The sequence below is a fragment of the Culicoides brevitarsis genome, chromosome 3 (assembly GCF_036172545.1).
Source record: "Culicoides brevitarsis isolate CSIRO-B50_1 chromosome 3, AGI_CSIRO_Cbre_v1, whole genome shotgun sequence".
NCBI lineage: Eukaryota > Metazoa > Arthropoda > Insecta > Diptera > Ceratopogonidae > Culicoides > Culicoides brevitarsis.
Window position 1 is genome coordinate 23,766,073 of NC_087087.1, and position 25,911 is coordinate 23,791,983.

General features: G+C 28.1%; 1 protein-coding gene across 1 annotated transcript in view; it reads left to right on the forward strand.

Annotated features, from left to right (window-relative positions):
• Nucleotides 1-358: 358 nt before the first annotated feature.
• The window catches only part of LOC134834646 (nuclear factor 1 X-type), a 31,135-nt gene continuing 5,582 nt past the window's right edge, over nucleotides 359-25,911 (forward strand). Inside the window, exons 1-3 of the mRNA XM_063849381.1 lie at nucleotides 359-413; nucleotides 5,054-5,405; nucleotides 19,073-19,628. Coding sequence (XP_063705451.1) covers nucleotides 19,548-19,628 — 81 coding nt within the window. The 5' untranslated portion in view covers nucleotides 359-413; nucleotides 5,054-5,405; nucleotides 19,073-19,547. The remainder of the gene's footprint in view (nucleotides 414-5,053; nucleotides 5,406-19,072; nucleotides 19,629-25,911) is intronic.

The window sequence follows — 25,911 nt, forward strand, 5'->3', positions numbered from 1 at the left end:
ATTGTGCGCCACTCATTCATCGACCAATATTTGATTCGAGAAGAAGACACTTCCTCGGTTGTATTATTATTGCACAAAATTCACTCGCAAAGAAGTACACGCGAACGGAACACACACACTCTCTTCTTCAGAACTGCAGTAAAAATTTTTCCTACAACTTTTTTTTTGTTTCGTGTTCATCGTCTTCTTCACTACACTTCACTTCATCATCTGCCAACCTCCAACAACTATCTCCAGAGCTGTGTGTGCGTAAATTATTGTTGTTGTTATTATTATTTGTGTTTTGGAACACAAAAACTTCCAGTGACTGAAAAGTGACTTCAGTATTTTAAGAACTGCCGTCCGGTTTGCACCTAGAAAAAAAGTGAAAAACTTTCAAAATTTTGAATAAACGAAAAGTAATTTGAAAAAAAGTGAGCAATAAAAACTGAAATTCATAATAATAAAAATATTGTTACACCACACACCGTTCGTTCGTCGTTCGTTCATGCGATGTTTTCCACATTTTCGTACGAATACACAGGCATGTTTCAAAAATAAACCAATTTTCCAATTTCTACTCGAGACGTGCATACGTGAAAAAAGAGTGAATATTTATTATTATTATTATTAAAAAGTAAAAAAAAAACATTCTCTTCTCAATAAAATCCAAACACAGAACAGAAAAAGAGAAAAATCCAAGAGAAAATCCGTTTGTGAGCAAAAGAAGAGTTCCCAAAGAAAAAAATACACGTGTGCGTTAAATTTTGTCCAAAAACGAAAATTTTCACCTTTTTAATATTAACTCGTCTTCTATAATGTGTTTCAATAGTCAATAATGCCGCGACAGTAATTTCATGTGTGATTGATTATTTTTTTTGTCCATTCCTTAAATACTCAGAGTCACGTAGAGTCGTGCCAAAAAAACTGTTTATTTTGTGTTGTAAATAAAAACAAAAAGATTCGTCAAAAAAAATTATAAACCATTCACAAGTAATCAGTGCGGCGATTACAAATGATGTTAATGGTGGTGATGATGATGATGAGTCAAAATGTTGTGAGTTGAAATTTTTAACACTAATTTTCTTAATTATTATTTTTTTTCTAATACAAAACACATTTTTTGTATCTAATGATTTTTTTGAGTGAAAAATATTTTTTTTTAATTTTTATTTAAAGATCAATCGTCAGTTGATCACGAGAGAGAAGGTCTGTCTGACGATTTATTTATTTTTCTTTCCAATTCTAGTCAAAACAAAGTTTTCTAACGTTTGTTTGATTCAATTTTAGTCGATCAAAAAATTATATTTAAAAATTTCCGCGTTTTATTTTATTTTTATTTAATTTATTTTTCTTGTCAAAATTTATTAAAAAAAACATTTTTTTTAAATAAAATTAAATTTAAATAAAATAAATTAAAATAAATTTAAAAAAAAAATTTTAAATTTTTTTAAAAATTATTTTAAATATCTATAATAAAAATTTATTTATTTATAAAATTAAATAAATAAATAAAATAAATCTTTTTTTTTTTAATTTATTTTTTTGTCAAAATTTATTTTAAAAAACATTAAATTAAATAAAATTTTTAACAAAATTATTTTTTAAATAAAATTGAATTTGAAAATAATAAATTAAAATTAAATTTTTAAAAATGTTTAAAAAAAAAATTTTAAAAATATTAAAAATTGTTTGATTTATAAAATTTAAAAAATAAATAAAATTAAATTATATTGAAGCTTTAAAAATTAAAAATAAACTTTTTTAAATTTAAAATTATTTTAAAAATAATATTTTTGAAAATTTGTAAAAAGTTTTAATTTTGGAGAATAAAAAATAATTAATTTATGAATTAAATTTTCAATTCGTAAAAATTAATATTTTATAAAAATACAAAAACAGTGGGAAAAATCCAGTAAAAACCTTAAAAAAAACTCTTGCTAAATTTAAGAGATAGAGAAATATCTTTTAATAAAAATTAAAAAAAAAAACATTTTAAATACATTAAAATTATTATGCTCTTAATTTCACGAACACTTTTCCACTTTGTTCATTTTTTATAAATTCATTTTTTATAATGAATTAATGAAAACATAAATTCAAGTCGACGTAAGGTCTGAAAATGTCTGTTTTTCATTTTTATAATTATTTACGTTCGTCTAATTCGTACAAAAAATATTTTTTTTCGTTGTTGTTTAATTTTCGTTGTAAAATTAATTGAACGTGCAGATAATTAATTTTAATCAAAATGACTCTTTTTCGGGGATGATGTTGTTGTTGTTAATGATGTTACAAAATTTTGTACAAATTTCTTCCTAATTTTTTTCCGTCTTAATAAAGAATTGGAAAAATATTTCAAATAAATTTTCCATTGTGTGTTTATCTTTGAGAAATGTAAATACACCCGAGAAAATTTTTCAACAAAACGAGAAAAATTTATGCAGGTGGAAATTTTTGTTCGTGTCCAAGTTCGTTATTATAATAATAATAATTATTATTTTGTTCTCCCACTTTTTCTGTTTTTCTGCTGATTTTCTAAGAGAGCTTGCATAATTGTTCGAATGAAAAGTTTTCGCCGCAACACTTGTATTAAATTAAAAATTTTTCAATTTTAATTAAAATATTTTGTCGGAACAATAGACGATATTTTCTGGTCCTGTCGTGATGTCGGCGATGGGGGAATGGGACGCTACAGACTAACGACAGTCAGAATTGTCATTAGTATTATTTTAAAATAAAAATCTCATTCAAAAAATCATAAATCGTCTCCTTTATTGCTTCGGTCGTGCACTGTATGTCCGTCGTTGTCGTAAATAAATTGAAATAACAACATAACCACGTTGCCTTTCCTCCATGCTTCTGCTGCTGCTGCGTTTCCTGTGTAACGTAACGCCATGCAGAGCAAAACACTCAGAGAAAAAAATGGAAAACTATTTTGTTGTTGTTATGATTTTCTGTTTCATCTCTCGAACTGCAACTCACCGAAAATTTCTCCAGAAAATGAGTGTTTCTCTTGAAAAATAGTGCTGTGTGCGAGTGTGGAGAAGAGATGAATTTTGTACATCAACATAACAAATAACAGAGAATAGATTTTTTGGTCTGTGAATCAAAAATACGGCAACGTGGTGTGTGAGTTCGACTCTGTGTGTGAGAAGTGGAAATCGGAGCACAGCTACAGACAAATGTGCTTTTCGATCTAGTATTCTAGTCTGATGTCTGCAGTTTTCTGAAGGCTGTGTCTCTTAAATAAGAGTATGAGGTATGTCGGAATTGTTTTTTTTTTTGAACAATAGAGAATTTAAAAATTTCTTAAAATTTTAACTAAAATTTCAAAGGATTCGATTTTAAAAGAAATCTACTAAAAATATTTGATAAAATTGTTTAAAATTTTTTTTACAAATTCAAAAAAAAAAAAAATAAAATTAAAAAAAAAATTCTTAAAATTGGCGCCATTTTTACAAAAAAGAAATTTGACTTTAAAGTTTAATTTTTTTTTATTTATTTTTTTTTTTATTTTTCAATTTTAGTTAATTACCTACGTTAATTTTAGATTTTTATAATTTTTTCAATTCAGATTTTTTTAATTCAAATTTTTTGTTTTTTATAATATGTATTAAAAACTTTTGTATTAAAAAATACCTAACTTTTGTAAAAATATTTTTTAATTTATGATTTTAAATAAATCAGAAAAGATATAAAAATTAAAAATCAATAATAAAAATTATTTTAAATTTAAAAAAAATAATTATTTAATAAATTTTAATTTAATTTAACACACCTTTTACTACAAAATTAAATTAATTTTTTTAATTAAAATTGAATAAAATATTTTTTTTTAATTTTTAAATTAAATTTAAACGAAAATTTCAAATCAAAACAGAAATTTTACTTTTCAATGGGTGTTACTTGATACAAAATTGTTCAAAAATTTAAAATTTCCCCAAATTAAAACCGAAATTTACTTCAAAAGAATTTTTTTGCTTTAGTCAACAATTTAATTAATAAAAAAATAAAACAAAATTTTTAAAACATCTTATTTTATTAATTTTTTTGATTAATTTTTATCAAAATTTTATTAACAATCAATTTCATCAAAACAAAAATGTTTAAAAATATCAAAAATTAAATTTTTTAAACCTTTCAGAAGACAATTTTATGCTCAAATCTTGACTAAAATGTTCAAAATTTCTCAAATGCAAAAAAAAAATCATAGACTTCTTTCAAGTCAGAGCAAAAAACTCGACATAGCTAATGTCTCACAGCGATATGCTGTCGACGATGTGGTGCCCAATAATAATCAGTGTGGCTATGGCGTCACAATATCTCTTCATCTTGTCTTCTTTGGTATGAGTAACTATCCTCTCATCTCATCCGCTGGAGATCTTCCTCGAATACAAACAGTATCGCAATGTGCTTTAAAGTAAATCATGAATTAAAAGAATTTACGACTCGACTCATGTGCGTCGTCGGGGAATCCATGCAGGAAACGACACTCACTAAAACTATCGGCGGCGATGAGATGAAAATCATGTTCAAACTTCGACAACAAGCATGTGTTGTTGGTATCCTGTGTGCTGCGTGTCTCGATATCGAACGGAACTCACACGTGGCGTGTATGGAGAAAAGTATTCGGAAGAAGAACAAGAGAGCGAATTCTTTCATCTTCGCAATAGTGTTACGATTACACAAACATGCATTTTAGTTTGTGACATAAAATTTTGAATTATAGCTTAATTTTCTACTTCTTCTTGTTCTTTGCACGACACAGCTAAACTACTTACGCTCTAAGTGGTTTTTCTTCCAACATAAAAATATCATAAAAAAAATATTCTGCTGCACAAAAAAAACTGTTTTTAACTGTGTCTGCAATTTTCCCAACATTTTTTTTTTGTAGATTAAATTTTCTTTACCATATTTTCATATCTGTCCCGTACAATTGCCCGTACGACAAATATAATTTATGAAACTCAAACAAATCAGTGACAAATAAGGTACGAGTTTCGCAGTGTACGAACGACGACGACGACGACACGAAAAATCTGTACCCAAAATTAACTAATCAACCTAATTACAGGCTGTGGATATAATGATATAAAATATAATAAATATTAATTGATAAAAGTGACTCTCGATACAGATCAATAAAAAAACAACAACAACAACAAAAAAGACAAAAAGTGAAAAAAAATGTAAAAAAGTGAACAACGATAAAATTTCAATTGCGAACAAATAAAAGTGCACTGAATTTAATTACTCCACAAAACGTTCAAAAAAAAAAGACACAAACAGTTGAAAAAAAAAGTAGCAAAATAAAAGAGAGAGCAATTAAGTAAAAATAATAAAATATTATGATAAGAACCACTCTTGTTGTACGTGATTTTCTGTTATATTCTGAATTTTAATGTTTTCATTGAATATTCATAGAGGTGAGTACAAACTTTTTCCCTTTACTCTCTCTCACACAAAAATTACCTTGTTTTTAAGCGAAAACGACATTTACATAAAAAGGGGGCACTTGAACGGAAAACTTGACTAGACAAACTAATTTTTCAGTTTTTTTTTAATACACACAAGCACATTAAAAGACATGCGGAAGGTGAAAATTAATTCAAGAGAGATAAGAAGTTTTGTTCCAGTTTGTAACATGCGAATGTGTGATTAGATTAGGAGTTGTTCATTTTCGAAAAGGTGCTTGTGATATTAGCTGGGAAATTAATGCAGGGCTGAGTTTTGGGGAAATGAGCAATTTTTTTAGTGCTTTGAAAAATTTCTGAATTGTTGACCAAATTTAAAAAAAAATATTAAAAAAAAAATATTTAAAAAAAAATATTTAAAAAAAATATATTTTTAAAAAAAATATTTAAAAAATATTTTTAAAAAAATATTAATATGTATTAAAAAATATTTTTAGTTTTTAATTATTTTTTTAAGGTACTAATTTAAATTTTTTTTTAAATTTTATTTTTTTTTATTTTATTTTATATACGAAATCAATTTTTTTCTCAAGGAAAATTATGAAAACAAAATTTGTAGATTATTTTTCAATTTTTATTGCATTAATTTTATTAAATTTTAAAAACTTTAGAATTCTGACAGACACTTAATTATATTTTAAAATAATAAAAAAATAATTGTTTTTAAAATTATTTAAATCTTATCCTTTAAAATGAAATATTTTTACCACTTCAAAAATTATTTATTTGATAATTTTTTTTTATAGAAAAAAACAAGAATTTTGTTTAGAAAAAAGTGAAATAAACTTTAGTATTTTAAAAACAAAATTAAATAACTGAAGATACGAATTTAAAAAAATTAAAATAAATTAAATAAAAAAAAGTTAATCTATAAATGAGTTATTTAATTAATTAATTAATTTAATTTTTATTTTTATAATTAAAATTCAATTAAAACTTTATAAAAATCAATTAAAATTAATTTTTAAAAATTAAAAAACTGAAGATAAGAATTAAAAAAAAACGATTTAATTTTTAAAAAAATAAAATAAATAAATGAAAATAAACAAAAAAAAATATTAAAATATATATAAATGAGTTACTTAAATAATTATCTAATTTATTTTTTATTAAAATAATTAAAATTCAATTAAAATGTTATAAAAAAAATTATTAAACTAAAAAAAAATAAAAATCTTAAAAACAATAATTTTTTAAAATTCTGAACTAAATAAACTACAAATTTAATATGAAAACACAAAAAAACTAAAATAATTAAAGTACCCAAAATAGAAAAAAAAAGCGTCGGACATTTCAGACTTCATAAATTTTCCTTATAATTTATACGGCCATCCATTCAAAAGCTCTTGCCATTTAAAGTCTTAAAATATCCGACCACGTTTTCCTTGTGTGTGTGTGTTTTTTGTGTCGTTTTTTCTCTTAATAGATATCAAGTTGCTTCATTTACTCCAATATAAGACGATATTTATTGATTTTGCTTGCAAACCACATACATCTGATGACATCTGTTACAAGCGAAACGGAAGAAGGAGAAAAAAAAGTTGTAAATGTTTGTAATGTGGGTGATAATGATGATATTGCCACAAAAACCACCATTATTGACTGAAAACATTTTCCTTTCAAGGATTTCTCTTCTCGTCGTCGCTATAAATTAAATGCGATCCATGGCCATTTTTTTCTCATTGCATCTCTTGCTTCATACATCATCATATTGCTGCTATCTTCGTGTCATACAGGCGACGACATCCTTGTTCGATGCAAGAAAGCAAGAAGAAAAAAACGATGACAATATATTATTATTATTACTGACTTCAAACACATAATGTGTGTGTGTGTGTGTGCGATGTCGCCTAGTTGCCGCTGAGCAAAAAATTGAAAAAAAAAAATTATATATGTGGCACACACACTCTCTCATTAGAAATAATAATATATTAGCTTTGGCTGTAATCAAGCTATTTTTATCATAATTTACACTCCATTTAGCAATAAAATTTGCAATATTATTGTTATTATTATAAAGACGAGGAAAAAAACAACCGTTTCTTGTAATAATAATCACAAACACGAAGGCAGCATATGCACCACGGTGGTAATGACGACGGAATTTAATGGCAGGGAATGGAGGGTTAATGTTGCAATGTTGAATTAAAAGGTCGTAAAGGGGTGTAATTTGCATTACAGAGGTCGTCTCATTGCTCATTTATTTGTTTGTTCAGTAGAAAGTCTCATTTCAGGACATCCATCAATGATATTGACATTATCTGATTTTGTCGTTTTCTATAAACTGACGTCTACGTGTTTCGCATATTTTTTCAGGTTTCTATTGTTGTCTGTCTGAAAGTACAAAATCATTATTATTCCGTGCTGACGTTTCCTATGATGATGTCCAAATCGCGTAGTCATCTTCTTATGCAATGCACTGAAAACGAAAAAAAAAAACAAAAGTAGGAAGAGATAGTGCTTTATTTTTAAAAAAAAGCGAATTGATATTCAAATGTGAATTGAGGAAAAATAAACAAAGTAGACGAAGATATATATGCAAAAGTACGGTTTTTTAACTGTTTTCGTTCTTTTAATGATTCGCATACTTTTTTGTCCTCCTGTTTTTGTTTGGGATTGAGTTCATCTTTTTATCGGATTTGCGATTTTTGGATTAAATTTGGTGTTGGCTTGGGATCGTCTGTCTGTTTTTCATGCAAAGATTTTGAAATATTTTCTTAAAATTTTTAAAAAGGTTTTCAAAAAATGATCAAGGAGCTTTGAATGTTCTTAGAAAATCTATTGAGGTCTTAAAAAGCTTTCAAAAGTATCAAAAGACATTTCAGAAAAGCTTTTGAGGTCCCAACAATTTTCTTGAGACCCTTTGAGGCGCTTACAGGTACTTTGCAAGTTTGTTAAGACCTCAAAAAAATTTTTTATAAATTTTTGAGGTCTTTGAAAGTTTGAAAAGCTTTCAAAGATCCTCTTGAGGTTTAAAAAGCCCTTCAAGACTCCATAAGGACCAATGAGAGCCATACATTTGACCTTGAGGTCTCTAAGAGCTTTTAGGAAGGCCTTTGAGGTCTCAAGTCAAAATTTTAAAAGCTTAAGAGACTTTTTGAGAGCTCTTGGAAACCTCAAAGAATCATTTTATTGATATGTAGGCCTTAGAGATTATTGAGACCTCAAAATTGTTTCAAAATGTGTTTTGAGTTCCAACAGATTCTTTGAACATTAAAGGCTTAACCGTCGGGTTTCAAATGACTTTTAAACAGTCTCTTAAGGTTTCTAAAAGTTTTCAAATAATTTTAATTTAAATTTTTTGAGACCTCAAGAAATTTTTCAAAGTTTCTTAGACCTCAAGGAATTCTCTTTAAACCTCAGAAGATTTTTCAGAGCTTTAAAAATAAAAAATTGGCTGAGGTTTCCAAGAGCTCTCAGAAAGTTTCTTAAGGTTTCAAAATTTTTACTTGAGACTTTATGAGCCCTAAAATTACTTTCTTAAAGTTCTTTTAGACCTCAAGGTACAATATTAAGCTTCCATAGGTCTTTTTGAAATTTTGAAAGATTTTTAAACCCCAGGAGAATCTCTGAAAGCCTTTTCAATCTCTTAAAGATCTCAAAAAATTATTTAAAACATTATTGAGGTCTCAAGGCAGTTTTTGAGACCTCAAGAACATTTCTGAACTCTCTTGGAGACCTCAACAAAATCTCAAATAACTCAAAAAGCTTTCAAAGAATCTCTTGTGATTAAATGAATTTTTTTTAAAAATATCTTTAATTCCAAAAGATTCTCTGACAGCTAAGTCTCAAGCTTTAAGAAAATTTGTTGGAGTCTGAAAACGAAAGCTCATTGAATCCTTCAAAAATTTTCTCTAATTATTTTCAAACAAAATGAAACCTTTAGGAAAATTTAGATACATGTTCTCAAGAAAGAAAATGCGTTTTAATTTTATTCATATTTATAAAACAAAGCTTTTAAATATTAAAATTTTTCTTGAGTACTCCGGAAACCTCCCAACTTTTTTATGAGAATTTTAATTCATTTTTTTCTTCTTTCACGGCTCCTTCAAAGGCGAAGGATGATGGAAAAGGCGTTCAAGTGGGTACTTGATAAATATTAAAATGAATAAAAATAATGAGGATATCGAGATTTTTATCCCCACAAAGTTTACTTTTTTTAGTGAAATTAAAAAAAAGGAAAAAAAATCAAAAGCCCATAAAAATTTCCATCAAATCTCGGTCTTACCTATGGCAAAGAGACAAAAACGAATTTTTTTTTTGAAGGGAAAAGACAAAAACCGATATACATGTCAACAAACATATTAAAATTTTATAAGGACAACAAAAGTGTTTCTAATAAAATTAATTAAATCCTGGTTTGGTCTTTCTCTCGCACACAAGGCACATTCCTTTCGCTCTATTCATTTCTATCATCATGTAAAAGGGCCATATTAGAAATAGTTTATAAATATGCATGCAATAACATGCTTTCATGTTTAAAATATATATTGTTTTGACACACACACAAGCACGTAACATTTATGAACAATTTGAGTTGGTTGTTTGCCTGCCTGCGTTAAATAAAATGCAACAAGGCTTTTTTCTGTATTTTTTCCATTTTTTTTTTTTGAAAAGACGAAAGGAAAAAGGACATGATGCCGTAGAAGCATATGTGACATTTTACGTTTTTTTTTGTTGCCTTTCTTCTGCCATGTAACTCGGGACGACTACTGCAAAATTACATGATGCACATTTGTATGCAAAGTGCAAGGCTGGCAAAGATGAAGAGGGAACGGTATTAGAAAAACGTGATTGTACGTAAAAACGAGTGTGAGGGTAACGGCAGGTCATAACAATAACACGAACAAAGTGTCTCGCTAATGCCTGACGTTCGCCCCAACAAACGTTCGTTTGAGACCAAAATTGATTAAATTACGGAGAAATTTATCATATCTGGTGGGTTGTTATGAACAGGGACCGAAAAAATTTTTTTGACTTTTACTTAAGCTTGAAAAATAGCAAAGAATCTTAAATTAATTAGCTTTATGATGAGTCATTGAGTAAAAACTTAAAGATTAAATTAACCGCAAACATAACAATAAGGAAATTTTTTGATCCCCACCCAGCATTTATTTATTTATTTTCATTTATTTATTTATTGCAACAGCAGGTTTAAAACCCTTGGCTACATAAAAACTAATTTTCATTTGGGGCGAAAAAGCCATTGGAGAATCCACCGGCATAAAAAAAACCATCTTTTCAAAAAACATTTATTCATAGTGTTTCGTCATCCTTCTCAGAGTAAAGGTCCTGCATCATTCTTGCGACGGCCACTGGAAACATAAATACACAAAATTAACAAAGAGCAACATCAGGGCTTCGACAAAACATATACAAGTTCAAATTACCTCACAGTAAAATGTTGTCTTTCATGTGATTTGCCCTTGAATTGCAGCACGAAACTCCGCTCTATTTTGGTTAAAATTAAACGCCTCTGAAATTTGATTAAATATATAAGCATCTCCTTACTTGACTCAAAAGGGAATTTTTATTATAATTACAGGAAAATGAAATAAAAAGTTGAATAAAAATTTAACAAAGAAGCTTTTAAATTCGGAAATACTTTTAAAATTATTCTGAGAAATTCAAAACGAAAAAGAAACATTGAAAAATAGAGGTCAAAAATTTATATTTTTTAAAATTAATTGAATAAAATTTTATTTAATTATTAAATTAATTAAATTTATTTCAATAATTATTTATTTTTAAATAAAAAAAAAATAATTTGAAATTACTTTAAATAAATTTCTCAAGTAAAAGTCAAAACAAATTTTCCGCCCTGTTGATAAAATATCTGCTGTTATGAATGATGTGGCCACGGATTGTCTGTGGTTGTTGTCAGTGCCGCTTTTCCAGAACATTTTTTAATATTAAAAATAAATAAAAGCTTTCATCATAAATTTATCCTGTTTGTACAAGGAAGCAAAAGAGAAAGAAGAAGAAGAAGCTGCAAGAAAAAAACTCACGTAATAAATTTGTTTGCATTCTCAGATCTTGCTCCACCATCTCGCATGTTGTTGCCGGAAAAACAAACATCGAAAAAAAAAAGTTGAAAAAGGAAAACGAAGTGGAACTGGAAATTGTGAACTAACACAAACATTTTGTCTTTACATTTTGTCGATTCGACATCAAGACAGCAAAAATTTCGCGCACAAACACATAAACCATAACTTTTGCAAAGGTTTCTTTTTTTCTTGCTGCTGCTCCTTTGGAATGTCTCGAATAATAACAATGCAAGAAATGTGGAACTATGCTTGCTTGGATACATGCAATTCCGCACCAGTGAACGTCGTTTACTTACTAGGAATGCGCTTTTCGTGCATGAGGAAAAGTTCCTTTTTTTGTGGGGCACACAAACACACTCACTGTGAAGAAGAAGAAGAAATGCAATAAATAAAGTTTTTTTTCGTGAGGCAAACTGTTCATTTTCTGCAGCAAGCAACAACAACAATAACAATGAAAATAATAACAGTAAAGAAAATAGAAATGAAATGAAATGAAAAATATGTATATCTCCGTGTGTGTGTGAAAACCGAAAGAACCAAAAGAAGACGAAAGAAGAGAAACGAAGCGCTTTTTTGTGCCTTTTTATTATTTTTTAATTTCAATAAAAATAATAATAATATTTCGAAAAGGAGAGATACGAAAAAGGAGATTTGATGCACAAAAGGGGGTCATTGGAGATTTGTACAAACTGTCGAGCTTCGTTGCATTTCCACTCACTGAACAACCCTTTTGTCGATCCCCTTTTTTTGTTGTTGATCCTATATCTGGTGCAAATTTTCAATTTTCCGCAAATATAAGGGCATCTTTCTATTTTTTTTTTATTTTCTATCTTTGCTTAATATTCATTCTAATATACCTAGGCTGCTTCGTCATGTGAACATGTAGCGAGAAGACAAACAGTTAGACAGGCAGGAAGCTATGGATTTATAAGACTGTTTTCGGTATTTAACGAATTTAGTGACGGATTGATGAATATTTTAGGGACTAAGATATTAACATTTTTATACAAATCTTGTCAGGTGCTTTAATTCAATTTTTTCATCTAAAAACTAAAATTTATTTATTTAAAGAAAACTTAATGCTAAAATAAGTCAAAATTGAGTTGACTTTTGGTTTAAAAATTAATATCTACAACATAAAAAATTCATATCTGTGCCATGGGCGATGATCGAAAAATTATGGAGACGTCTGGTTATAGCAAACATTTTCACATTTTCCCATGTCTCCTAACTTTTTTTCACTAAAGATGAAAAATTTTCTTCCATAAGTTGTAGATCTAATCAAGACTAATCTAAAAATATATGACTTCTGTACCATGTGATGAAAATTCGGGAAGTTATGCCCGGAAAAGCGGGTGGAAAACCCCCAAAAAACGAGTTTTTGGAAAATTAAGGCCTTAAGACGGCGAAAAATGAAAATTTGAATTATACCATCTTGTAGGTTTTGAAAAATGTTATCTTTTGAGACGATGGGCGATGATGAGCGAATTCGAAAAAACCGTTAACCACGTGGTTAAAAATTTATTTTCCCGATTTTTCACGGAATTTTCACTATTTTCGGAAAAGTTTCTTCCATTAGTTGTAGTACTCGTCGAGACGCTTCTAACGACACCCTAACTTTTGATCTCGTTTGAGATAAAAAAAAACACCTCTTTCTGAGCTTAATTTTCCATTATCTCGGGAAATCAGTGGAAAAGTGAAAATCCTGTTAACGCTAATTTTCTTCTTTTTTTTCATGTACTTTCAACTGACAAAGTTTGAGAAAAATCGGAGGAACTCATTCCCACAAGTGGTACCAAGCTTAAAGTATTACCCTAAATTAAAATTCAAAAAAAAAAAAATGAAAAATGAGTTTTGCAAAGAAAATTTTTACAAATTTTTATTTTGTTTTCAAGAAAAATCAGAAACTGAAAAAAAAATTTTTTTAAATAAAAATTTGAAAAAAAAAATCCTCAAAATTTGAAGGGTCTTATTTTTCAACCCCCAGGGCATTGAAAAAATTCTATTTGCCTAATAAAAAAATTTTATTTAAAAAAAAAAAACTGGAAAAAACCAACTTTAAAAATCCACCAAAGCTCTTTTAAGTTCGTCGACTACTCCATACCAATCAACCTACCAAACTCACACAAAAAACATAGAACGAGATCAAAATCAACGCATTTCTGCAACGAGCATAAGAAATTTTTATGCATTAATGGTTTCACTGGTGACTACATGACTGCTCTCGTTTGATGGTGCTTTGCCGTTGCAATTTTTGTTTGTCTGCCGCAGAGCGCCCAACAGAGACACAAAAGTCGAAAATTGATTCTAGATTATCGGTGGATGATGGAGAACGAGAAAAAAAAACATCCGCGAACACATGTTAGCTCCAAGCTAAGCTAGGCTAATGTCTGAGCTTATCATCTCTCCTGATGTTTCTTTTTTTTTCTCCTGTCTCTCTCTCTCTCTGGTTTACATGCGGAGTGCAAGTGTAACAGCTGCGAAACGACAAGAAATGCCGCCCCGTTGAAAAATCCACTGCAGCTCTCAAATTTTACGACGACGAAAAAAAAAATATTTTAAAAAATTACTTACTTTACATGACGACATCGCGTGTGTGTGTCCGCAAAAACGTGCGTTGTCCTCGATATTTTTGCGGAAAAAGAGCAAAAAAGGAAAACAAGTTCACGTGCGACAAACGGGAACTCATTCACTCTGGTTTCTGTCCTGATTCAATTTTGCGTCGTACGTCGATGGTGGAGCGTTGTCTGGTACTTCTGTAGTGTTTTTATTTTTCATGCCAAAATTTATTGCCTTTTGGCAGTGTTTCTGTACGGGAAAAAAATCACTTGGACGACTAATGAAATGAATGACGTAGTACGACGCCGAGAGAAAATTTACAACACAAACGGTTTGTTTGTTTATTTTTTTCACTTTTTTTTGTATTTTCAACTGGAATCTCTAATGATGTTGTTAAAGTTAATCCATTATTTTACCTTTGTGAAGGAATCATCCATCATCACAAAATTTTTTTTTGCGCGCTTCGAGGAAGGATACAAGGGCAAAATGTTATTACGACAACAGAAAAACTTTTCATGACACAACATGTTCGAGCAAATTGTCGCCACACAGGCAGATAACAAGCAAAAAATTTGTCTTACCAAAAAAAAAAACTTACGCGCTTTTTTTCATAAGGCTTGAAAAGAAAATCTTCAATTTTTTTCGCAAAAAAAAAATTAAACCTAATAAAATTTAATGTTCCATAAGCTCTAAATGAGGTGAAAAATTTCTAAGCTTCTAAGAAACCAACCACAGATACCGCAAAATTCGAGCGACGAACAAGCGCTAATGCACTCAAAAAGTTATGATGGAAAATTCGTATTAAAAAGTTTACATATCAGTTCATGCAACAACGCAGAAGAAGAGAAGTTCAAATAGTTTTGTGCGAAGAGATAGATATTTTAGCACACATATCATACATGAAAGTCGCAGAGTAGTCATAGTTGTAGTAGTCAAAAAAGCATGTCGTTTTCTTTTTCTATTTTTTTTTTCGACAAACTTTTTTTTTGTTTTTATCGTATTTCGATGAGTTTTGTAAAAATGTGCGAAAAATTGTCTGTCTGTTAATTTATTTCTAATTTTATTGGATAATTTTTAAATATAATTCTTAAGAAAAGTATGAAAAATACAGAAAATTTCTTAAAACTCAAAAAATTAAAAAGAAATAACAGAAAAATTCCTTATTTTATGCATAAAATCAAAATATAGAATTTAATGTGAGAAAAACAACATCAGGTTGAAGTTTTTAGACTTAAAACCCAACAAAAGTGAATTAAATTTGAAAAGAAAGGTCACGAAAAATTAAAAATAATTATTTTGAAAAAAAAAATAAATAAGATCTAAAATTTAAAAAGAACTTTTAAAAAGTTTAAAATAACCAGTAAAAACGGAAATTCATTTAAAATTGAAAAATTTAGGAAATGTTAAATTAAAAAAAAATAATGTAGGTAAATCGAAAAAAATCTTTATAAAAATTAATAAAAAAATTTGAAAAATGGGGAAAAAAACAAAAAATAATGGAAATCAATAAAACTTTATAAAAATTCAGGAAAAATTTTAAAAAATAAGGAATTTTTTGCACTTAAAAAATATTTTGAAAAATTTAAAAAAATCATAAAATTAGAAAGAAATTTAGTGAAATTAATATTAAACAGAAACTCCAAAAAACGTTTAAAACTCGGAAAAAACTACTTTTTTCCAAACCAATAGGATTGAAAAAAAATTTCTGCTATAAATTAAATTAAATAAAAATAAATAAAATTTAAATTAAAGTTAATTTAAATCAAAATATTATGAAAAAATAGAAATATTAAAAGAACTAAAATAAAAATAAATAAATTAAGAAAAATGTGTTTTATACCTAATTCAAAAAATAAAAATAAAAAAAGCGGTAGATAAATGATAAAAATTGTTATAAAATTTTTTTTATACAATTTAAATTTAATTTTTGTTTAAAAATTATTATTATAAAAAAAGAAATATTGAAAATTCATGAATATTTTGGCAAAATTAGGAGATTTCAAATTTTACTAAGAAAAAAAAATATTTTTATTGAAAATTCTTGAAAAAAAAAAATTAAAAATCTTTTCAATTAAATAAAAATTAGAAAAATTTTCGAAAAACAAAGAAAATTAAAATTTAATAATTTTTCACACAAAAAATTAAATGTCACAAAAAATAATGAATCGAAATGCGGTTAAGTTTTCCATTTCTCAACAACAAATCTATAATATTTCCTTTTTTGTCCTCTGATAAAATAACTTGCGATTCTGCACAAAACTTCCTCTCTCTCTCTCACATACAGACAAAAATTCATAAGATAACTAATGTAACATCATGTAAAAATAAATTAAGGGACATGAAATAAACATTGCAGAAACTCTTGAATTTTCTGCATTTTTATTTATTTATCGTACGATGACGATGACGACGACGATACGCTGTAATATATTTTGTAGATCTCTACGTAAATACTACGAAAAAACAGACGCAAAGATTTATTTTTATCAATTTTTCGAAAAATTATTTGGGCTCGCTCGCGTGTCGTTTCGTGTTGCACCAAACAGTAAGAGCATAAGTAATGCAAAAATTTATTTTTGTTTCGAATTAATTTTTCATGTTTTGCTTGAGTTGTAATGAATGTTCGGTCGTCGTTAATTGGTCATGGAGAGTGACATAACTAAGCGAACGAAAATATTTTCTAGAGCGAATTCAATTGAGAAGTAAATTCTGAAGATAATCGCAAGAGACAATAAAAAGGTCATTAATTTTAAAACGAGTCGTCGTCGACGTCGTCGTTCTTAACTTTCAACCCTTATAATATGTGTGCTGGCTGTCTCTTGCTTAATGCTTCGATTTATCTTCCGCCATGTCGTCGTACGTTAAAAATGCAATTTAACTTGCAATCTATTGCTCTATCATTATTATTATTTCTTCCGCTTTTAAAATTTATAATAAAAGAGGAAAAATCTGTTATTTCAAATTTAATTTGCATAAAAATAATATGATTTTTTATTATTTGTCTCGGTGGAATGGGGTCGTCATCGTTTCTTGCTTCATGTCGTGGCGACATCATTTAAATATCAAAAACGTGGAGAGGACAGATTAAAAGAAGGGGCATCTTTTGTGCGTCCTTGAATCGATTTGAAACTCGTTTCAGGAAACTTTTGCTCCGAAAATTTACAAATGCAATAAAAAATTCATTTTCTCGTCTTGTCGTTATTTTTTTCCTCGTATTTTTTTTTTAAACAGTAATAAAAAGTATTTGCATTGCATTTATAGCTTTTTCGTATCATCATATTATTATTGCCATTATAGGTACAACATGGAGCATATTTAAACGCGCGTAAGAAGACATCCAAATTTTCCGACCCAACAGCCTTGGGTTTTTTTCCGTACGAACGTTGTCTGTGCTTGCAATGGAGACGACGACGACGGCAACGACGACAGTTTATTAACGCTATAAGAAGCACGACAATATCACATCATTATATTTAATGTGCAAACAGTCGAGGTACCTACTCCGTTCAGATGTCTTTAAAATGTAGATTTGAGTCGATTAAAGAAGAAGCGCAATAAAAAGACGACGAAAAATTGTGTTACTTCATTTCCAATAAAATATAAAATTAAATTCTGAATAAATATTGTCGTCTCTTTTTTTTTTCTTATGTGATGAGAATTTTCACTGAGTGTATGCAAGAAAAATTGCATACTGAATGAAATGAAGATTTTTACGTGATAAAGTCTCCTGTGTGGCGACATTTTTTTCAGGTGTTTGTCTTAAAGTAGGTTGAGATGATTATCTTGAACGGAGATTTCATTTGAATTTCTTTTAATTTTCTTTAATTAATTTTTTTTTAATTTTGTTTATTTTTCTAAATTTTAATGTTTTTAATTATTTCTTTTTTTAATCATAATATTTTATTTTTATTTTTGAGGATTGTTATTTAAAAGTTTAACTAAATTTTAATTTTTATTAAAAATTTATATTAAATTAAATTGAAATTAAAATTTTATCATTATTTTGTACAAAATAAATTTATTTTTTAAATTGAAATTTGTATTTTATAAATAAGGTCTTTTTCAATTTTTTAAAAAATTTTTATTTATTTTGTGTTCATTTTAAAAATGCAAATCTTTTATATATTTTTTTTCTATTTTTTGTTTGTTTATTTATTTTATTTTTATTTAATTAAATTTTTAAAAATTAAAATAAAAAAATATTTAATTTTTAAAATATAAATAAATTTGTAATTAAAAAATTAATTTAAAAAAATGATTTTTAAAATTATTAATTTATGTATTTAAAAAAAATTTTAATCTTTTTAAATTAAAAATTTAATCAATCAAAATTAAAATTAAAAAATTAAATTAAATTAAATAAATTTCAAATTTAAAAGAGATTTAATTAAATTTCAAATTTAAAAGAGATTAAAATTTTTTTAAATATATAAGTTGATAATTTTTTAAATTATTTTTTTTTTATTTTAATTAATTTTTATTTTATTTTACTTGATAAAATCTTTCAAAGTTTAAATAAAAAATATTCACTTAAAAAAATTAAATTTTTTATAAGAAATTAAAATTTTATTTTAAATATTAATTTTTCAATTTAATTTTAATTTTTTTTTTTCTTATTCTATGGAAATTCTAGAAATAATGATGTATTTTGAATAAAATTAATAAAAAAAAATTTAAAGCACACTAGAAAAAAAAATCAATAAAAATTGCTGAAGTGTGAAACAGTGAAAAAAAGTCGGTCCCTGGTGTTTCCGAAAAGCTAGAACAAACAAAGTAATGTGTGGTTTTTCTGTGTTCTCGTGTGAATGTGCACAAGAGACGGAACGACGTCATTATAGGACATTTGATATATTGCTGCTGTCGTTTTTTGTTGACAGACTATTTATTAGTTTTTGTCGAAAAAGACGCAAGACCATTGACTTTGTATCTCCGCACTGTATACCGAAATACATTCAGGCGTTGTTGTAACAAATCTCTGATTTTTTTCCGTTTTTTTTTTCTCTTTCATTTCAGATATAAGACAAGCAAGATGTTTAACCGTATAAACAAAGATGAACGATGTTCTTCCAACATGACTTGAATTTTTATACAAAACAAACAGACATTAATTGAATAAGTTACTTCTGTCAACTTTTCTTCTGGTTCCGCAATTTCGTCTTCGTCTTCTCCGGGAACGATTGATAGTTTTTTTCCAATTTCCGGCAGACAAAAACTCACATTGGAGCACTCACCTTCCTTCTACCTAACTGGGAGTCCAACTCCGCATCCGGTCTATGTGACAGATCCTGTTGTTGCTGACGAATCTGCCACCATTGTCGACGACAAAAATAACAACACGACGTCGTCGTCGTCCAAATATAACAACAACGGGCAACAACAACGCATCAAACGAAAGAAATCGCATCATCACCAACAACAGCAGGAGCAGCAACTGAACGAAGCAGCGTCACAGCAAACGGGCGTCACAACGGCGACCTCTAATCAGAGCATGTTCATACCAGATCCGTTACGTAGTTGTGTCATAGAAACGGATGTCTCATCGTATCTACAGGCTCCATCATCAGGACAGGTGCATTTGCATAACTACCACTCTACTACACAAAAGTGTGCGCGCTAAAATACTAAAAAGAAATTATAATGCCTTAAATTTTACGACTACTTCTACTAAAATCCCAAAGAGAGTCTCAGCTGATTAACATAACCAATCATATGTAATTAACATATGTCATTAACATATAAATGATGTTGTACGTGTACATATTCTATTACGTGTTCTCTTGTTTTTAAACTTTTTTCCTTTGTTGTCTTCAAGAAATCCTCTCTTTTCTATATATCTATGGGGCATTTTACGAAAAGTCGTACAGAATCAAAAAAGTCATCAAATTAAAAATCTAATTTACTAAAAGGAAAGATCAACCTATTAGGAGTTAAATTAATCCCTTAAGTAAATTTCTAGCTTTTAAGGGATTAATTTAACTCCTTTTGAGGAATTAATAGCGTTTTTTATGAGATAATTTGATTCATTTTAAGATTAAAAGCTATAAAAAAATTTAAATATTAAAAAAAAAATTTGCTGAAAATAAATTTTTTATACGTTTGCCTTTTTGGCAAAAAACGGGAGGTCAAATTGACCCCTTAAGAGAATTTTTTGATCCTTTAAGAAATCAATCTGATTTCCATTCTAATTAGTCATCTACAGACCCAAAAAATTGACCTCTTCAAGAGGTCATTTTGATCTTTTGAGAGGTTCATTTGGTTTCTTTTTGAAGAATCAACCTCTTAATGGATTAATTTAACCTCTTTCAAAGATCGATTTTTTAAGCCTTTAGATGACTAATCCCAATGGAATTCAGGTTGAACGCTTAACAGCTTTAAGGGATCAGAAAATTCACTCCTTATGGACCAATTTGACCCGTTTTTCGTCCACAGGGTGATTTAGAATACATTTAAGATCACAAAATTCGAATTCAAAATTCTGGAACGATCTTTTGAGATTTTTGAGATTTTTTTTAGTGCATTTGGGTATATTCAAGTATCTCTTTGACATACCGGATCTCACTAAAAATGCATAGCAACACTAAGGCTCTTTCTAGAATTTTAAATTTAGGTTTTTTTGGACTACTTTAGGCTGAACTAACACGAAACTATAAATAAATCTCACGCCATATATTTTTTGATGAAATGCCGATACCCAGTGGGAAATTTAGGCCTTTTTTTAGACCCTCAGGGTCTAAATTAAAAGCCCTAAAGAGTTTTCTTAACAGTTTTTCAACTTTGGTTTTTTGAAAATTTTTTTTAATGAGAGAGTTCAAAAGGAAAATTATCTCCAGGAGGTAAATTGAATCTTTAAGGGACTTCAGCTTTTCTGGTTTTAACCTCTAATAAATTGATAAAAATTGACCTTTTAAGATTCAATTTTTTCAGTAAATTTATATTTAATGACAAAAATTCGAAAGGTGTAAAAATTAAATCGGGACAATTAAATACATTTTTGCATCAGAAAGATAGAACTTTTTGGCTGCAAATCATTAAATTTACTCAAAATTTAATTTTTCTGAAAAATTTTCTCAAAAAAACAACGAAAAGTTGGAAAACTGTTAAGAAAAATCTTTAGGGCTTTTATTTTAGGCCTAAATTTCCCACTGGGTATCGAATAGATATCGATGAAATGCTGATTAAATACTGAACTTTTCACAGAATTAATTAAAATACTTTGATAAAATAAAAACTTTGAAAATTTTTCTATGAAGAACTAAAAACCCTTGTTAAGTCCCTAAAGTGGTTAATTTAACTTCTAAAGAAATAAAATAACCCTCTTTCTTGCTCTGTTCTACAAAAACTTAATAAGTTATAAAATTGATGACTTTTTGATTTTCGACGACTTTCCACTAAATGTCCCTTATATATTAAATGTATACTCTCTGTTTTTTCTAAATATAAATAACTGTTTTCTATATTCCTAAATAACTTTCTGTAACTAATTCACCACCACACAAAAATTTATTTTTCCGATTAACTTTATCAGTTCAAACATCTATATCTTTTTATTGCCAGTTATTGGTTTTTTTTTGGTTATGATTATGGTCAACGAGCTACTCATTAATTTTTTGATAGTTTCATTTCATTTCGTGCTTAATGACACGAAGCACGTATTTGACTGATTAGACAAAAAAAATTACATGAAAAATTTACTAGAGGAAATCCTTTTTCTGTTTGTCTATCGTACAAATTGTATACTGTTGAGTTAAATAGTAGATTGAATGAGTGTATGTGACAATCAGTTTGATTTAGATTGAGACTTTAATTTTCCGTATGACCTACATCAAACCAGATAATTCCTTTTCTCGTTTCGTATACGCTTCGCTTTTTTTAATCTATTTTATCCATTTGCCTGTGTCTGAAATAGCATTTTATCCGTCAATAAATTGCCACATTGAATGACTTGATGCGTTATTCCATCAGAATATCGAGATTTTTTTTATGTATTTAGGAGGATATTTTTTGATTTTTGAACGTTTTTATGGCGGTTAAAAAATTTTTAAAAATTGTTTTGATAATTTTTTGAATATCATTAATTTAAAACCCGAGATAAAAATTTATTTAAAAAATTCAAATTTCAAAATACTAAATTAATTTTTTTATTAAAAAAAAAAAAATTAAAATATATTATTTAAAAAATTTAGAATTAAAAAATTTTTAAATATAAAAAAAAATATTAAATGAATTTGTTTAAAATTTAAAATAATATTTTTCTGTGAAATAAATTATATTAATTTAAAAATAAATTAATTAAATAATTTAATTAAATAAATATTTGTAGATTTAATTCCATTTGAAAAAAGCTAAAAATTAAAAAAAAAATATTGAGGAAAAAATACGATTTCACTATCCTCACTTGTTACCTTTTGAACTTTCAATCCTGAATGACACTCGCTATACATGGAAGCATAACAATAAACATTAATATGTCAACAAATGGGAAACACAAGAGCTATGTAAGGACGTCATGTATCGCATCAGCAGCAGCACAAAATGAAACGAGATCAACAAATGGATGCGAAAAAGAGACAATTTTCCGATAATTTTCCTCCTCTTGATTTGTATTCTTTTTTTTCATTTTCATTCGTGAGCGATATCTCGTTTCATGACTCGTTTCTCGTTTGACATGAAATCAGAAAATACGAAAATATAAAAAAAAAGAAATGCGATCTAAATCTAATCTGTTGTGTCAATATTTAACTTCAATCTGAGTTTTATGTATTTGTATCAGTCTCAAAGTTTTTGACAGCTCCTCATCAATGAAACTTTATTTAAAACTGACTGAAATATTGTCCTGTCTCTCAATCTGATAAACATAAATATTTCACGTGGAACGATAAATTTGCGTTTTACGATGAATGAGAATTCGGGGGAGTGCAGTCCATAGTATTAAAATCATTATAATTCAAATAAATGGATCTTTTATTGATTTTACTTCCTGTGTTCTCTCTGATACTGCTGCTGCTTACGCCCCGTAATTTCATAATCATAATAAATTTTCCTTTGAGCACAACAGACATCATCCGGACACATAATATCGGTCTCTGGATACATTTATATGAAAATTAATCATGAGCAAACATATTACGGTAATTAGTCAAACTTTGACCTACGGTAATCCAAGAATATTTATACGACAACTACCTCCGAGAACGACGACGACGACGACTATTAATGGTGCTGATGATGATGATGAGGAGGACGATATGGGTCTCCATGTACCGAGAAAAAGGAACATTTCTTGTGTATGTGAAGGAACATGCATATATTATTATAATATCACTCATTATTTATGACTTTCACATGTATAAAATGATTCATAATCAATCTACATTATTATTTGTTATTATTAAATAAATGAGTACATGCAGTGTACTTAGCGAGGAAAAGACCGCATTCTATTATATGATATCGGAACACGCAACCATTATGTTTTCTTAATTGTTTTGTTCTTGGTCCTTGTTTTGGGGCCACCAAAGAAAAGTAGTTAAGATTAGATGGGACACGACAGCCAAATTACGGAAAACATTTTTCTTTTTTGGAAAATGATAAATGATGAGAAAGATGCATTAACAAAGTACACTTCAAGGCTAGGTTAGGGTCTAGAATGGCTCGGCCTTTAAAGAGTCCTTTTGTATTTCATACTGTGGTTTCCTGAACTTCCTCATTTGACGTAATAAATAGTAAATTTCATTTTATTGAACTTCTCCTCTGTTCAATGAACAAATATTTCTTAATTAATCGAGCAGGGGGAAAAGCCTTTACATACAGAATCCCATTTAAAAGTTACAAATTGAAAACGTTACCCGAACAGTTGTCACCCTTGCAAGGCCCAAAACCCATCCAAGTGTCTACCAACTCATTTCCAACTCATTTACGATTAAGCGGTCTTATTCTTCGGTCTTAGAATTTACCCTAACTTCTCAACCAGGCGTTCTCTGAGCTAATATGGCTCTCCCAGAAAGCCACACGGATTAAGTTCCAAATGCGAGTGTCAAATTTGCAATATGTTTCAATCTGAGCCATTTCGTGGAGTTCGTTTGTTGTGACTTGTGAGAACGTAAAGCTTCAATTATAAGTCTTGGTTCATTTGGAACTGAAAAGGTTTTTGAAACATTTTTTGTTATGAAGACTTACGGCTTTTGACTTAAGGTATTCACTGAAAAAAAATATGCTTGGTTTGAATTAGTTGGAATGATTGAAAACTTTTCATCGTATTGAGTTTTTGTTCCAGAGAAATTGCTTCGGACAGGTCTTCCATCTTGTTTGAAAATCTGATTTTAATTAATAAACAAGCCTCTTCCTAAAATTGATTTCTTTGGCTGTTAGTGAGAAAAAAATAAAAATTTCAAATTAAAAATTATTAGAAATTATTTAGAGTTTTTTTTTCAATGCAAAATAATTAGAACCTAAAATTGGTCTCTTTGCAATAAAAAAAATTCAGAAGGGATTTTCCGACACCTGTGCGTTAAAAATGACAATTGACACGGCATGCAACACATTCCGACGAAGAAAAAAAAATTCACTTCATTCCGTATTCCCATCGCGTGCAATTTGTTGACATCGTTTTTATCATTAATTTATTACTGTAACAAAACCGTTTACCGAATTTGTCCATTTGTTTTTTAGTTTTTTTTTTTTTATTTTGTTTGTTTTTTGTTTACAACTCCTCACACGCGCGCGCTAATAAAATGCTAGTTCATCTGTGATGCATGTAACGTTTGTCTCTGCTGCCATGTAAATTGGGCTGCGTGATGCGTGTGTTGTGCACTTTATCAACAAATTTATTGTTTGCCAAGTGAGTCAAGTGATTGGCAAAAAACAAGCAACTTTTTTTTTCGTTTGTAAAACAAACACGTGAAACGTGTGTCGAATACAACGTTAATTTAGTTGTAATTTGAATTGTACCGATTTATAGTTTTTTTCCAGGCAAAAATATTAATGATTTACTCATAATTGATCGACGTTGCATCGGTATGCAGACAATCGCATGTAATTTGAGTAAAAGTGCGATATTTGCTGATAAGCAATAAATTATATCGAATTACTTACTTGAATGTGTGACGGCAAATAAATACGTCAGTTTATTGTTTTAATGGCACGCTTAAGGCATCATCAAATAGAATGTCACTTTTTTGTTGTTCCTCATTCCCAATTATTAAATATTATTATTGATTGTAATTGGAAACTGACAAGTTATTTGACTGTAACGACTTTTTTTTTTCGTTTCGTTGTCGAGTCAGGCAATTGATTGATGTGTTTATCGATATTAATGATAATTTTTCATTTACACGAGGCGAGTAACCATAATCATAATCAACGAATGTTTTACCAAAATTAATGTCCAGAATGTCCCGTTTCCTTTCGTTTACAGTTAATGTTAGATAGAATGTCTCCGTTTCCCTGTTTTGTTTTTCCTTTTTTGTGATAAGAAATTTTCTGAATTTCAAATGTTTTCCAATGTTTGTGTTTTTATCAATAACGACTTAATGTCTATTAATATTTTTGATGTTTTATCAATGTCTTAAATGTTTTAAGACGATATGAAATATGAAACCTCTTTCCTCCTATCGAACACCGTACAACTTCAAATATGACATATTTAGAGCTTTTTTGCATGAAATTTGTTTTTGTTTAAATTTGAAAGTTTTTTGGTTAATAAAATCAACCAAATTTTCATGTAATTTTTTCAGGACTGCAATTTTTTTTATTTTTTGCAAATATAATTGGAAATTTGTTAAATTTAAATTACATTTTCTTTAAACAAATTTTATTAATTCTAAAACTTGTTATAAAAGAAATTAGTTGATTTT